This window comes from Mandrillus leucophaeus, unplaced genomic scaffold, assembly GCF_000951045.1.
Source record: "Mandrillus leucophaeus isolate KB7577 unplaced genomic scaffold, Mleu.le_1.0 Scaffold460, whole genome shotgun sequence".
Classification (NCBI taxonomy): Eukaryota; Metazoa; Chordata; class Mammalia; order Primates; family Cercopithecidae; genus Mandrillus; species Mandrillus leucophaeus.
Window position 1 is genome coordinate 174,323 of NW_012104921.1, and position 15,394 is coordinate 189,716.

The 15,394-nt window shown below is 40.2% G+C and overlaps 1 protein-coding gene across 1 annotated transcript in view; it reads left to right on the forward strand.

Moving 5' to 3' along the window:
* HEATR5A (HEAT repeat containing 5A) overlaps positions 1-15,394 on the forward strand; it is a 133,424-nt gene that overhangs the window by 38,744 nt on the left and 79,286 nt on the right. Inside the window, exons 11-13 of the mRNA XM_011994773.1 lie at positions 431-542; positions 5,736-5,888; positions 8,813-8,912. Of these exons, the coding sequence (XP_011850163.1) occupies positions 431-542; positions 5,736-5,888; positions 8,813-8,912 (365 nt within the window). The remainder of the gene's footprint in view (positions 1-430; positions 543-5,735; positions 5,889-8,812; positions 8,913-15,394) is intronic.

The following is a 15,394-nucleotide window of genomic DNA, read 5'->3' on the forward strand; positions in this document are numbered from 1 at the left end:
AAGTGCTGGGATTACAGGCGTGAGCCACCGCACCCGGCCGTATGTAGCATTTTTAAGAGAGAGACTCTTGTAAGAAAACTTTTTTGGGTAATTATGGATTTAAAAGGATGGTTGCTCAAAACTAAAAGTAAATTCAAGTTCTATACAACTATACTTGAATAATCTTACATTGTTGTCACATGTGCTCTACAAAAAATTATGAGGTTGTTGTGTACTACCTCATATACCAGTATTTAACCTTGAAAACTTAATTTTTTATCGTTTCCTTTATGACAGTCCTATTATGTAGTCTACATGAATGAGAATTCTTTATCGTTTACATTTATTTTATGTAAGAATTAATTCAAGAGATTATTATTAGCTGCTATCATTTAGTAATTTATAAACTGATATGCTTTTTGTTAAAACTTGTTCTTCTATATGTAAATAGATTATTATGACATTAGCAGAGGATTTGCTGTGTTCTGCTGCTCAAAACAGTCGCCTTTCAGCTCAGCGCACACAAGCTGGATGGTTGCTGATTGCTGCTCTGATGACATTAGGTAATAGTCTGTAGAAGGTTTACATACCTTGAAATACTTTGTGTTTTCTGAGTGAAAGGATTCTTGTATGTGATTTGATGAAACTAACTTTTAATACGTACTAGAATTTAAATAGCCACACAAACATTTTTCTTCTAGTAGTCACCTTAAAAAGCCTTTTACTTTCTTTATTGCTTAAAACCTTTTGAGACCTCTCTTGATTTTCTCTTCTGGACTCTAGATTGTAAGTCTCAAGTAGGACAAGCTGATTTACTAATCATCTTTCAGGCTTACCTCTGAACGACTGTGGCTTTTTCAAAAATCATTGACATCCATCTTCAGAAAAAAAAATTTCCACAATATAGGCAAAAGAACATATCCATAGCATGGGAATCCAGTTCTATAATTGTTTGAGGATTCATAACAGCCAATAAGGTTGCTACATTGAAGGGACTGAATTTCACTTAAATTATATTTATTAAAAAACAGTAATTGTTTTACAGTCATGACTATTTATATCCTGTAAATTTTTGAGACAGGGTCTCACTCTGTCACACGAGCTGGAGTGCAGTGGCATGATCATGGCTTACTGCAGCCTTGACCTCCTGGACCCAAGTGATCCTCCTACCCAAGCCTCCCAGGTAGCTGGGACCACAGGCGTGCAACATCATGCCTGGCTAATATTTAAATTTTTTTGTAGAGATGGGGTCTCACTATGTTGCCCAGGCTGATCTTGAACTCGTGGGCTCAAGCAGTCCTTCCACCTTGGCCTCCCAAAGTGTTAGGATTATAAGCATGAGCCACTGAAAACTTTATTTATTTATTTATGTATTTATTTATTTATTTATTTATTTATTTATTTATTTATTGCCCAGTCTAATGAAACTTAATTTTATTACTTTATCACACCTATATTTTAGGTCTCTGTTGTCATACAAATTATAGCTCACATATAAAACAACTGGCTGAGGCAGGGCATGGTGGCTCATGCTTATAATCCTAGCACTTTGGGAGGCTGAGGTGGGTGGATCACTTGAGGTCAGGAGTTCAAGATCAGCCTGGCCAACAAGGTGAAACCGCGTCTCTACTAAAATACAAAAATTAGCCGGGCCTGGTGGCGCATGCCTGTAGTCCCAGCTACTCGGCAAGCTGAGGCAAGAGATTGCTTGAACCCAGGAGGTGGAGGTTGCAGTGAAGTGAGATTGCACCACTGCACTCCAGCTTGGGTGACAGAGCAAGACTCCTTCTCAAAAACAAAACAAAACAAAAACAAATAAGTCGGGCGCAGTGGCTCACACCTGTAATCCTAGCACTTTGGGAGGCCTAGGCGGGCGGATCATCTGAGGTCAGGAGTTCGAGACCAGCCTGGCCAACATGGTGAAACTTTGCTTGTACTAAAAAAAATACAAAAATTAGCCAGGTGCGGTGGCATGTGCCTGTAGTCCCAGCTACAGGGGAGACTGAGGCAGGAGAATTGCTTGAACCCAGGAGGCAGAGGTTGCAGTGAGCTGAGATCATGCCACTGCACTCCAGCCTGGGTGACAGAGCAAGACTCTGTCTCGAAAAATAAAAATAATAAATAATAATAAAATAAAGCAACTGGCTGGATTTGGCCAATAAATCATTTTGACACCTATAAAGTAATTTGACCTAAAGGAGCTTAAATGAGAATAAACAGTCATAAATGAAGAACTACTTTAAATAGTGTTCTTAAGATGATTAAAGAGATTTATTGAACTAGATCAAGTTTAGCCTCAAGGAGCCAAATTTGGCCTGCCATCAATATTTGTTACAGAGCCTGTGAGCTAAGAACAGTTTTTATATTTATTAATGGTTGGGAAAAAAATATATTTTGTGATACATGAGAATCATGTGAAAGTCATGTTTCAGCATTCATAGTTTTATTTGCGTACAACCACACTTGTTAGTGGATTGTCTATGACCTTTAGGTGTACAGTGGCAGAGTTGAGTAATTGCAACAGAAAGTATGTGGCTCTCAAAGCCTCAAATGTTTACTATCTGCCCCTTTACAGAAAGTGTTTGTTAGCCCAAAGCATAGATCATCATTTCACGGTGTGCTGGGAATAATGTAGTCAAGCTTTTATTTGCTTATTGCTAGATATTCATGCCTGCCGTATTGAAGTTCCTGGTGAATTAAGGAGGAAATAAACTATCTAATCGCATTTTGATAAACAAGAGCTTTTAAAACGAGGTAATTGTGTTGGAGGAAGACAACAAGAGGTCCTTTCTCCTGTACATCATATTTTACTGCATATTCATAATCAGCATACAAAAAGGGATTAAAAGTTTTAATTAAGGTTTTGTTTAATTACTCTGTTTTCTTGGGTTTTACTCATTTTTCTTAACTGTTCTTTCCCTTTATTGTCAATTTTTATTCTTATTCATTTATTTATTTATTTGAGACAGGGTCTCACTCTGTCATCCAGGCTGGAGTGCAGTGGTACAATCATGACTCACTGCAGCCTCGACCTCTGCAGGCTCAGGTGATCCACCTGCCTCAGCCTCTTGTGGGACTGTGCACCACCACGCCTGGCTAATTTTTTGTAAAGATGGGGTTTTGTCATGTTGCCCAGGTTGGTCTTAAACTCCTGGACTTAAGCAATCTGCCTGCCTTGACCTCCCAAAGTTCTGGGACTACAGGAGTGAGTCACTGCACCTGGGCTATTATCAATTTTTAGAATGCGTTAGTATCATAGCAACTTTCAGGGGGGACCAGTGAGGTTTTTGTTTTTAGGTATCATTATGAGCTCATGGAATTTTATAGATTTACATGTTTTAATCACTTGCGATCATTATTCCTTTCGATCATCAAATTGTCTCATCTTTGGTCGTTGGGAGTCCCTTCAAGTTGGTTCATTTGTCCTTTTAACGTGAACCTAGCATTCTTTGATAATGTGTTTTTGCATGCAAGATGTCCCAGGTTTTACATTGTACATTTTCTGCCTTAGGCTTGCCATCAGCCATTTCTCCAAGGAACCTTGATTGCTTTTGTGGGAAATGGAATTTTTTTTTTTTTTTTTTTTAATTTTTTTAGGAGACAGGGTCTCACCGTGTTACCAGACTGGAGTACAGTGGCACCATCATAGCTCACTGCAGCCTTGAATGCCAGGTTCATGCAGTCCTCCTGCGCAGCCTCCTAACTAGCTAGGACTATAGGTTTGCACCTCTACACTCAGCTAATTTTTAAATTTTTTTTGTAGAGAGGGGATCTTGCTGTTTCCCTGGCTGATCTTGAACTCCAGGGCTCAAGTGATCCTCCTGCCTTGCCATTCCAAAGTGCTTGGATTACAGGCATGGGCCACGGTGCCCAGCTGGGAATGAGTTTTAGACAGCAGTCTTAGTGCTTTGTTAATTTTTGCTTTGCATTTTAAACATGTCTTCTCTGTTTTTATCATTCCCTTTATAATTTATAATTTTCTTCATTATTTCACTGTGAACTAATGTAAACACAAAACACATTCATTCCTTGAATGTGAACTACACACTTAAACCTTTTTTGATACACTTCCCAGTTTATCTGATGCCATATAAAAAAACTTGGATTTCCAGATTCCTCCATATCTTGTCTCTCTGTGGATGGCTCATAAAGTGTGTGTGTATGTGTGTTGTGTTTGCTAGATACATTATAATAATAAGTATTTATTTATTTAAAGAAAGGCCCTTGTTTGGTTACAGGGGCACAGTCAGACCATAGCTTGCTGCAGCCTTGATCTCTTAGGCTCAAATGATCCTTCTGCCTCAGCCTCCCAAGTAGTTGGGACTACAGGCATGTGCTACCACTCCCAACTAACTTTTTACTTTTTTGTAGAGAGATTTTGGTATGTTGACCTGGCTGGTCTCAAATGCCTGGCCTCAAGCAATCCTTCAGCCTCAGCCTCTCAAAGTGCTGGGATTACAGTCATGAGCCACCTTGCCCAGCTCTAAGTGCTGGTCTGTGTATAAACTGATATACACCTCAGAAACTGTCCTTTGAATAAAATACTGTTACTCTCCCCATTTGTGGATGAAGAAATTGAGGCACAAAAAGGTTAAATAACTCATCCAGGTTTACACAACTAATAAGTGGATGGAGCCAGGATATTAATCTAGGCAGTCTCCCTCCAAAGCCAAATGCAGTTCTGAGCTATGGGTTTGGAACAGAAGAAAGACATACAGTCAGCGGAATGTGGGAGTAAGAAGTAGAGAGTGCTTATTGAAGAAGTTTAAGGTAACTCCAGAAATTTAAAGAAGAGTACCTGGGGAGAAAAGCTATGGGTTTGGGTTTTTAAAAAATTGATAATGTTATTGCACGTTGTTTTGTATTATTACTGGGTTTGTGTCATGATTCCTTCAGTTCATAAATGTTGCTCTGAAACCTTTTTTTAACAAAACATATTTTATTCAGACATTTTATATCTGAGTTTTGACCTGGAACAAGTTGCTATCAGAAGGTAGCATTATTCTGAAGATCAAGAATACAGTTGGCTCACATCTGTAATTCCAGCACTTTGGGAGGCTGAAGTGGGTGGATTGCTTGAGCCCACGAGTTCAGACCTGCTTGGGCAACATGGCAAGACCCCATCTCTACAAAAAAATACAAAAATTAGCTGGGTGTGGTGGCACACACATGTAGTCCCAGCTACTCAGGAGGCTGAGGTGGAAGGATCACTTAAGCTCAGGGGGGTTGAGATTGAGATTGCAGTGAGCTGTGATCATGCCACTGCACTACTAAACTCCAACCTGGGGGACAGAGAAAGAACCTGTCTCAAAAAGCATGCTGTGTTGTTTGTTACTATAATAATTGTACCTTGCATTTATGTGGTCCATTACAGCTTTTCAGGGTTCTTTAAAGTGCATTCTATCATTTGGACCTGACAAGCCCTTAAAGACAAGCATTACAGGGGGTTTTAGCTTCGTTTAATATGTAGATGAAACTGAGTCTCAAAGGCGACATATCAGTAGTGGAGGAGCTGACGCTAGAGCCCAGCCTATACCATTAGTTCCTTGTTTTTCCTCTCTGTACTCCGGCACCTTCAGATAATAATTCATTCAGTAATAATTTGGAACCTGAAGATAATTTGGAACCTGAAGAAGGGACAAAATATTGCAATAATGAATTAAAATGTTTAGGAGAGAAGTTCCTGCTTAATAATAGAGTTTTAAAGAGTGACAACCTTGGATTCTCTTTCAAGTGACAAGTTGAATAAATTACAGGTCCTGCAGTTGTTAGCCATCACCTTGCTCGAGTTCTGCTGTTGTGGAAGTGTGTCTTTCCAGCATCTCCTAAAGATCTAGAAACAGAAAAGAGCCGAGGAGATTCGTTTACATGGCAGGTAACCCTGGAAGGACGAGCTGGTGCACTGTGTGGTAGGTTGGATTTAGTCTTGTCTCTCCCTTTCCTTTGGCTTTTTACCCACCTTTTATCTTTAACATGTACTTGTATGTTTTATTTAACGTGAGGCAGGGGGATATGCCACTAATGATTTTTTTTGTTGTTGCTGAACAAAAAAATTTTAACTGATTAATTGGTAATGATAAACTGGTGTATGATATAATAAACCAGATTTGAGAGTTCTTAAGATACATGTTTTATTAGGTGCAGTCCAGTTAAAAACTGTCAACATTGTTTTGTCTTAGGTAAGCATTCATTCCTCTTTTCAGAAATACTAAGGTTTGGTTTAATTACCGTTAAGAATGGTTTCCATTTAGCCTATACAGTTGACCCTTAAACAGCATAGAGGTTAAAGATGCCAGTGCCCCTCAAAGTCAAAAAATCTGTGTCTAACTTTTAACTCCCCAAAAATGTATCTAATATCCTACTGTTGACCAGAAACCTTACTGATAACATAAATAGTCAATTACCACCTTTTTTTTTTTTTTTTTTTTATTTTTTTTTTTTTTTTAAACAGGGTCTCACTGTTGCCCAGGCTAGAATGTTGTGGTGTGAACACAGCTCACTGCAGTCTTGGCCTGCAGGGCTAAAGTGATGCTCTCACCTCAGCCTCCCAAGTAGCTGAGACCACAGGTGTATGCCACCATGCCCAGCTAATTTTTAAACTTTTTGTAGAGAGGGAGTCTCACTATGCTGCCCAGGCTGGTCTTGAACCCCTGACCTCAAGCAATCCTCCCACCTCAGCCTCCCAAAGTGTTGGGATTACAGGCGTGAGTCACCACACCCAGCCCCACATATTTTGTATGTTGTATATATTATATACTGTATTCTTAGGGTAAGCTAGACAAAAGAAAAATGTTATTAAGAAAATCATAGGGAAGAGAAAATATATTTACTATTCATTACACGGGAGTAGCTCATCATAAAGGTCTTCATCCTCATCGTCTTTATGTTGAGAAGGCAGAGGAGGGGTTGATCTACTTCTCTCAGCGGAGGCAGATGCAGAAGAGGTGGAGCAGGTGGAAGGGGAGGCAGGAGAGGTAGGCACACTCGGTGTGGCATCTGTTGAAAAAAATCCACGGATAAATAGACCTGGGAAGTTCACATTTGTGGTGTTCAAGGGTCACCTGTATATGAAAGTTGTACCTTCTACAATATATAGACTGTTAAAAGTAATATTTTGGCTGGGCACAGTGGCTCACACTTGTAATTTCAGCACTTTGGGAGGCTGAGGCGGGCGGATCACCTGAAGTCAGGAGTTCGAGACCAGCCAGGCCAACATGGTGCAACTCCGTCTCTATTAAAAATACAAAAAAAATAGCCGGATGTGGTGGCAGGTGCCTGTAATCCCAGCTACTCGGGAGGCTGAGACAGGAGAATCGTTTGAACCCGAGAGGCAGAGGTTGTAGTGAGCTGAGAATGTGCCATTGCACTCCAGCCTGGATGACAAGAGTAAAACTCTGTCTCAAAAATAAAATAAAATAATAATGTTTCACCATGAAGGGTGAGATCCCTGGAAAGATGTGGAAGCATTGGTTTTGGTTTTTATTCAAGGCATTTTTACTCTTAAAGACCACTTTTGAAATTGATCTTAGCCAGATTCAGTGGCTCACGACTAATCCCAGCATTTTTGGAGGCTGAGATGAGTGGATTGCTTGAGTTCAGGAGTTCAAGACCAGCCTGGACAACATGGTGAAATCCTCTCTCTACAAAAAATGCAAAAACTAGCCAGACATGATGGAGCATGCCTGTAGGCTGGGGTGGGAGGATTACCTGAGCCTGGGAGGTGGAGGCTTTGGTGAGTTGTGATTGCACCACTGCATTCCAGCCTGGGCAATGGTGAGATTCTGTCTTAAAGGGTCCAGGGGTGGGGGAGGTGGGGGCAGGAGGGAGGCAGGGAGGGAGAAAGAGAGAGAGAGAGAGAAAGAGAGAAGAATTGATCAGTCTGACTTTGTTTTTTGTTTTTGAGACGGAGTTTCGTTCTTGTTGCCCAGGCTGGAGTGCAATGGCGCGATCTTGGCTCACCACAACCCCTGCCTCCCGGGTTCAAGTGATTCTCCTGCCTCAGCCTCCTGAGTAGCTGGGATTACAGGCATGCACCACCATGCTCGGCTAATTTTGTATTTTTAGTAGGGACGGGTTTCTTCATGTTGATCAGTCTGGTCTCAAACTCCGGACCTCAGGTGATCTGCTCTCCTTAGCCTCCCAAAGTGCTAGGATTACAGGTGTGGGTCACTGCGCCTGGCCCAGTCTGACTTAAAAATACTCATCTTATTCTACGTACATCTTATTCTATGTAGAAAAGTAATTCATTATAGAAAGTTATTTATTTCGGGCTGGACGCTGTGTCTCACTCGTATAATCCCAGCACTTTGGGAGACCCAGGCAGGCAGATCAGTCACTTGAGGCCAGGAGTTCGAGACCAAGCCTGGCCAACATGGTGAAACCCCGTCTCTTCTAAAAATACAAAAACTAGCCGGGAGTGGTAGCACACACTATTTGTTTCAGATAACATCTGTAAAAACCTAACATGCTGACTTGAAAGTCAGTGTGATTCCACGGAACTAGTTGTAGAGCTGGAAAACTTGAGAGTCTAAGCTGATTTTTTTTTTTTTTGCTTCTAAGCTTGAGGGCTGAGTAAAAGTAAAACCTTAGGACAGCAGCATTTTGTGAATACGGTTATTGCTTCATCTTAGTAATCCTAGAGAGTTTTTTTTTTTTAAGTATGATTAGGAGTAGAAGGCACTATGTACCTTTTTATACTACAGTTTCAGGAATTTTTTTATTTTAGCAAATTGCTTTATTACTCTAACAAGAATGCTAATGTTATACCATAATCAAATGTGCCTTTCATGGTTGATTACAGTATGCCCAAGTAAAAGTCTGTTTTCCTTTTCAGCTATCAAGAGCTTTGTTTCCCACTGTGGTGATCTCCTTACTGAGGAAGTAATTCAGCGTCTTCTTCCACCACTTCCTTGTGCTGTGGATTTGCTAACTCAGTAAGGATCGACTATTTAGATTTGCTAAAATTTTCTAAGAGGAATTAGTTGCCCTCTGATTATGTAATATTCCTTAAGTACATTAGTAAGGCAAATTTCTATAGTTGGTGAATGATTTTATAGAGGAAGGCAATCAGTTAGTTATATGATTTTTTTTTAGGCTAAGGTCTTGAAAGAAAATTACATATTAAAGGGGAAGGGAATTTTGGGGGGAGTAATCTACCTTACAGGCAGATTTAACAAGAAAATAGCTATTAAGACTCTTAACCTTTTCAGGTATGCATTTTATTGGTTTGTTAGAGTATTCAGTGTTCATGAGAACCAGATGCCTCTAACAGTTTCAATTTTTTGTTTGTTTATATTTTTCATAAGTTTGAGTTATACATGTATGATTAAAACGTATAGAGAAAAGCCAATATATAATGTGAGCACTTGTAATTTCCAAATTAATAAAACATGTGAAAGTTCTTTGAAAAAAGCATCTAATGATTAACACTTTATATGTACAGAAAAATACGTTTAAGATATGGCTTATAAGGTATAATAATAAAATGTGCACTTATGAATCCAACACACCCTGAGCAGAGGTTTGCAAATGTTTCTTCTGAAGGACCAGATAGTAAATATTTTAGTATATACAGACTATGAAGTCTGTATTGCAGCTACTCAACTCTGTCATTGCAGCTCAAAAGCAGTCATAGATAATAGGTGAATGAATGAATGAATGTGGCTATGTTCCAATAAAACTTTATTTACAAAAACAGGCAGTGGGTCATAATTTGGCTACCACTGGACTAGAGCATTAATGATACTATTGAAGGTGTCTCTGTGCCCCTCTCCAGCACCATTCTTTCTGCCTTCCTTTAGAAGCAACCACTAATCTGAATTTTATAGTTGTCATTTCCTTGTCTTTTAAAAAAATGTATCACGTATTTTTGTTTCTTAAAATAGCACATTGTTTAGGTTTGCTTGGTTTTGATCAGGCAAAAATTACTGTCCTGTTTCTGGGACTTGCTTTTGTTATTCAGCATTATGTTTCTAAGTTTTACCTTTGTTTAAGTTCATTCATTTTGGTTACTGTATAATATTTAATTGTGCGAATATACAACAACATATTGATTCTCTTGTCCATGGACTTCTGAGTTATTTCTAGTTTCCTGCTTTTAAAGCTAATGTATTTTTATGTTCAACTTCAGAAAATAATACCAAATTATTTTTCAGTGTTCTTCTGTATTTCTACCAATAGTGTAAGTATCCTTTGACCACTTTTTCACCAACACTTTCTCAGATATCAATTCTACCCCATCCAATAGGTATAAAATGATATCAATTGTATATCGGTTTCCTGACGGTTTAAGTATAATTTTATGTGTTTGTTTTTTCTCAGTATTTCCCCTCCCCATCCTATGAAATGCCTATTCATTCATATCTTTAACCTATCTTTCTTTTAGGTTGTCTTTTTGTTATTAATTTATAAGAAATTCTTCCTTTTTTTTTTTTTTTTTGAGATGGAGTCTCGCTGTGTCGCCCAGGCTGGAGTGCAGTGGCCGGATCTCAGCTCACTGCAAGCTCTTCCTTCCGGGTTTACACCATTCTCCTGCTTCAGCCTCCCGTGTAGCTGGGACTACAGGCGCCCGCCACCTCGCCCGGCTAGTTTTTTGTTTTTTTTTTTTCAGTAGAGACGGGTTTTCACCGTGTTAGCCAGGATGGTCTCGATCTCCTGACCTCATGATCCGCCCGTCTAGGCCTCCCAAAGTGCTGGGATTACAGGCTTGAGCCACTGCGCCCGGCCTCTTCCTTTTTTTTTTTTGAGATGGAGTCTGGCTCTGTCACCCAGGCTGGAGTGCAGTGGCACGATCTCGGGTCACAGCAACCTCCACCTCCCCAGGTCCCCATTCAAGCGATTCTTCTGCCTCAGCTTCCTCAGTAGCTGGAATTACAGGCACACACCATCATGCCCAGCTAATTTTTGTATTTTTAGTGGAGATGGGATTTCACCATGTTGACCAGGCTGGTCTCAAACTCCTGACCTCAGGTGATAAACCCACCTCGGCCTCCCAAAGTTCTGGGATTACAGGCATGAGCCACTGCGTCCGGCCGTTTTTGGGATTTTTTTGAGACAGAGTTTTGCTCTGTTGCCAAGGCTGGAGTACCTTGGTGTGATCTCCACTCACTGCAATCTCCATCTCCTGGTTTCAAATTATTCTCCTGCCTCAGTGTCCCTAGTAACTGGGATTATAGGCATGCACGACTACGCCTGGCTAATTTTTGTATTTTTAGTAGAGACAGGATTTTGCCACGTTGGCCAGGCTGGTTTCGAACTTCTGGCCTCAAATGATCTGCCCACCTCAGCCTCCCAAAGTGCTGGGATTACAAGCATGAGCCATCATGCTCAGCCTTTTTTGTTGTTGTTGAGACAGGGTCTTGCTCTGTCACCCAGGCTGGAGTGCAGTGGTGTGATCATGGTTCACTGCAGCCCCAAGCTCCCAGGCTTAAGTGATCCTCCCACCTAAGCCTCCCAAGTAACTGGAACTACAGGTGTGCACCACCACACCCAGCTAATTTTTTACTTTTTTTGTAGACACAGGGCCTCACTATGTTGCCTAGAGTGGTCTCAAATTCCCGGGCTCAAGCGATCTTCCCGCCTCGACCTCCCAAAGTGCTTAGATTATCTTGTGAGTCACCATGCCTGGCCTACATATTTCTGAGACTATTCTTTAGCTGTTCATTAAAATGTTAAAAATGTCTTCTAGTTTTTTTATTAATATGCGTTTATTATTTAAATGTCAAATGTATTAGTCTTTTACTCTTTGGTTAGTACTTTTTTTCTTTTTGTTTAAAAATTCTTCCTGGCTGGGGGCAGTGGCTCATGCCTATAATCCTAGTGCTTTGGGAGGCCGAGGTGAGAGGATTGCTCGAGACCAGGGGTTTGAGACCAGCCTGAGCAACATAGCGAGGTCTCATCTCTACCAAAATAAATAAATAAATAAATGAATAAAGCCAGACGTAGTGGTGCTCACTAGTAGCTCTAGCTACACAGGAGGCTGAGGTGAGAATGGTTGCTTGAGTACTGCAATTCAAGGCTGTAGTCTTGATTGCGCCACTTCTCTCCATCCTGGATGACAGAGCGAGACCCCAGTTCAAAAAAAAAAAAAAGTCTTCCTTACTGCAAAGTTGTATTTTCTTATATTTCTCTCTGAAGTGTTTGAAGGTTTGTCTTTCATATTTAAGTCATCTGGAACTGATTTTTCTATTTGGAGTGAGCTTGGGATCTGTCTTAGTTCATTTGTGCTGTTATGCTGCTATCACAAAATACCTGAGGCTGGATAATTTATTAAAAAACAGACACTAGGTCAGGACATCGAGACCATCCTGGCTAACACAGTGAAACCCCGTCTCTACTAAAAATACAAAAAATTAGCCGGGCACGGTGGCAGGTGCCTGTAGTCCCAGCTACTCAGGAGGCTGAGGCAGGAGAATGGCCTGAACCCGGGGGGCGGAGCTTGCAGTGAGCCGAGATCGCGCCACTGCACTCCAGCCTGAGCGACAGAGCGAGACTCCGTCTCAAAAAAAAAAAAAAAACAGGCACTTATTTCTAACAGTTCTGGAGGCAGGAGTCCAAGATAAGACACCAGCAGATTTGGTGTCTGGTGAGAACCAGCTGTTTGCCTCCAAGATGGCACCTTGTTGCTACATTCTCTAGAGGGGAGGAACTCTGTGCCTTCTTCATCTGGCAAAGGGATAGAAGGGCAAAAAAAAGAGCCAGACTCCCTCCATGAAGCCTTTTAATAATGACTTTAATCCATTTGTGAGGGCTTTGCCTTCATGACCTAAACACCTACCAAAAGGCCCTACCTCCCAACAGTACTGCATTGGGGATTAAGTTTCGAATACATGAATTTTGGAGGACACATTCAGACCATAGCAGGATTCAATTTCGTTTTCTTTTTAAATGTGGATAACAAACTGTCCCGTACTTTACTAAAAAAATCCATACTTCCTTCAATGATTTCCATTCACTTCTGTCATGTATTATATTCTCATTTATGCATGATCTATGCCTGTGGTCTCTATTGGTGTGTTTATTTATATGCCAACATGTTATCTTTATAATACATTTTGTATGTTAGATTAAGCCTTTTGACCTTATTCCTCTTTAGACATATTTTGGCCCTTCATGCACTTTTGATCTCCTACTGAAATTTTATTTGGGACCGGGCACAGTGGCTCACGCTATCCTAGCATTTTGGGAGGCTGAGGTGGGCGAATCATTTGAGGTCAGAAGTTCAAGACTAGCCTGGCCAACATGGTGAAACCCCATCTGTACTTAAAAAAAAAAAAAAAAAAAAAAAATTAGCTGGGCATAGTGGCACATGCCTGTAATCCCAGCTACTCAGGAGGCTGAGGCAGGAGAATCGCCTGAAACCAGGAGACAGAGGCCACAGTGAGCCAAGATCATGCCACTGCACTCCAGCCTGGGTAACAGAGTGAGACTCCATCTCAAAAATAATAATAATAATAAGATAAATTTTATTTAAGATTGCATTGAATCTGTGGATAAATTTGAAGATAATTCATAATTTTACAATACCCATGAACATGATACCTCTTTACTATTATTGAGGTATTTTACAAAGTTTAAATTTTTTTCTAAATAAAGGTCTTACAAGTCTTTTTAAAAACTTTACTCCCAGGTACTTTGTATTTTTGTTGTAGTTATTAAATAGATGGGTATATAGTATATATAGTCTGTTTATTGCTGCCTTATAAAAATGTATTTGATTTTATATCCAACCACCTTACTGAATTTTCTCATATCAAACATTTATTTGTAGATTCATCTAGATTTTTCCTTTTCCTTATGTATTTCCTTATGTGTTTCTCTCTTCCTTATGTGCTAACTATATTAGAGAACTGCCATTTAAAACTAAATAGAAAGGATTAAATAAAGGGAATGCTTTTCATGTTTTACTGATAGAATGATGTTTGCTCCAGCTTTTTTAGTAGCTACTCTATCAGATTAAGAGAGTAACCTTCTATTCCTAGTTTGGTTTGATGAAAGTTTCTTAAAATGAATGGGTTTTACACCCCTGCCATGGGTGCAAGCTTTGTCTCAGAGCCTTGTGTTGGTATTGATATTTGTGTGCCTACTCTGGTTTCAACTTATGTCTTGTTTCATTTTTTTTAAATGTATGTTTGCTTGCTTTCATTGGCATAGGGGTTGATTGGCCTCAGAAAAGTCTCTTTCTATAAGTATAAAATGCAAATTATCTTTTATCCTGATAAAAGATTTATTTATACTTATTTATACTTCCTAAGTAAGTAGCAGGAAGGCCCTGCAGGGACCATAATCTGCCCTCCTAATGAAAGCAGAAACCAATAAAAATGCTTTTCTAAATTCTTACTTTGTTCTATTCATCTTTTTAAAAAACATACACATGCACTTCTCCAAACTAAATTTTTTTATAGTTAAAATAAGTGAATGTTGCAGGATTTTTAGAAATATAATTTCCTAACATCTTGTGAATATGATTGAAAGACTTTTCATATGTTAGCTATTTATTTCTGATCTGGCCTTAGAGAAATATAAAAATGCAGTGGATTTATTGTTAACTTTGGTAACTAAAAACTTCTACTGAAATAGAGGTTTTTGTTTTTGTTTTGAGACACTATTTCAGTCTGTCGCCCAGGATGGAGTGCAGTGGTGCAGTCATAGCTCACTATATCCTCAAACTCCTGGGCTCAAGTGATCATCTGGCCTCAGCCTCCCAAAGTGCTGGAATTACAGGCATGAGCCACCATGCCCAGCCCTACCCAGGTGTTACAATTATGTTTCCTAAGTAGTATTTACCAAGCTGAAAGATACTAAATGGAACCAGCATTTTAAAATATACAGTGATAAGTCAATAGATAACTCCTCTTTCTTCTAGAGACTAGAAATAGCAAGCATTAGTTTTCTAGAAAGTGCAGTTGGCCAGGCATGGTAGCTCATGCCTGTAATCCTCACACTTTAGGAGGCCAAGGTGGGTGGATTACTTGAGCTCAGGAGTTTCAGACCAGCCTGGGGAACATAGTGAAACCCCATCTCTACAAAAAATATAAAAATTTAGCCAGACATGGTGGCCCACACCTGTGGTCCTAGCTGCTTGGGAGCCTGAGGTGGGAGGTTCACTTGAGCACAGGAGGTTGAGGCTGCAATGAGCTGAGATCACGCCACTACACTCCAGCCTGGGCAATGGAGCAAGACCCTGTCTCGACAACAAAAACAAAAAAGAAAGTACAGCCCGGGCACGGTGGCTCATACCTGTATCCCAGCACTTTGGGAGGCCGAGGCGGATGGATCACAAGGTCAGCAGATCGGACCGTCCTGGCTAACATGATGAAACCCCCTCTCTACTAAAAATACAAAAAATTAGCCAGGCGTGGTGGCACTTGCCTGTAGTCCCAGCTACTCGGGAGGCTGAGGCAGGAGAATCACTTGA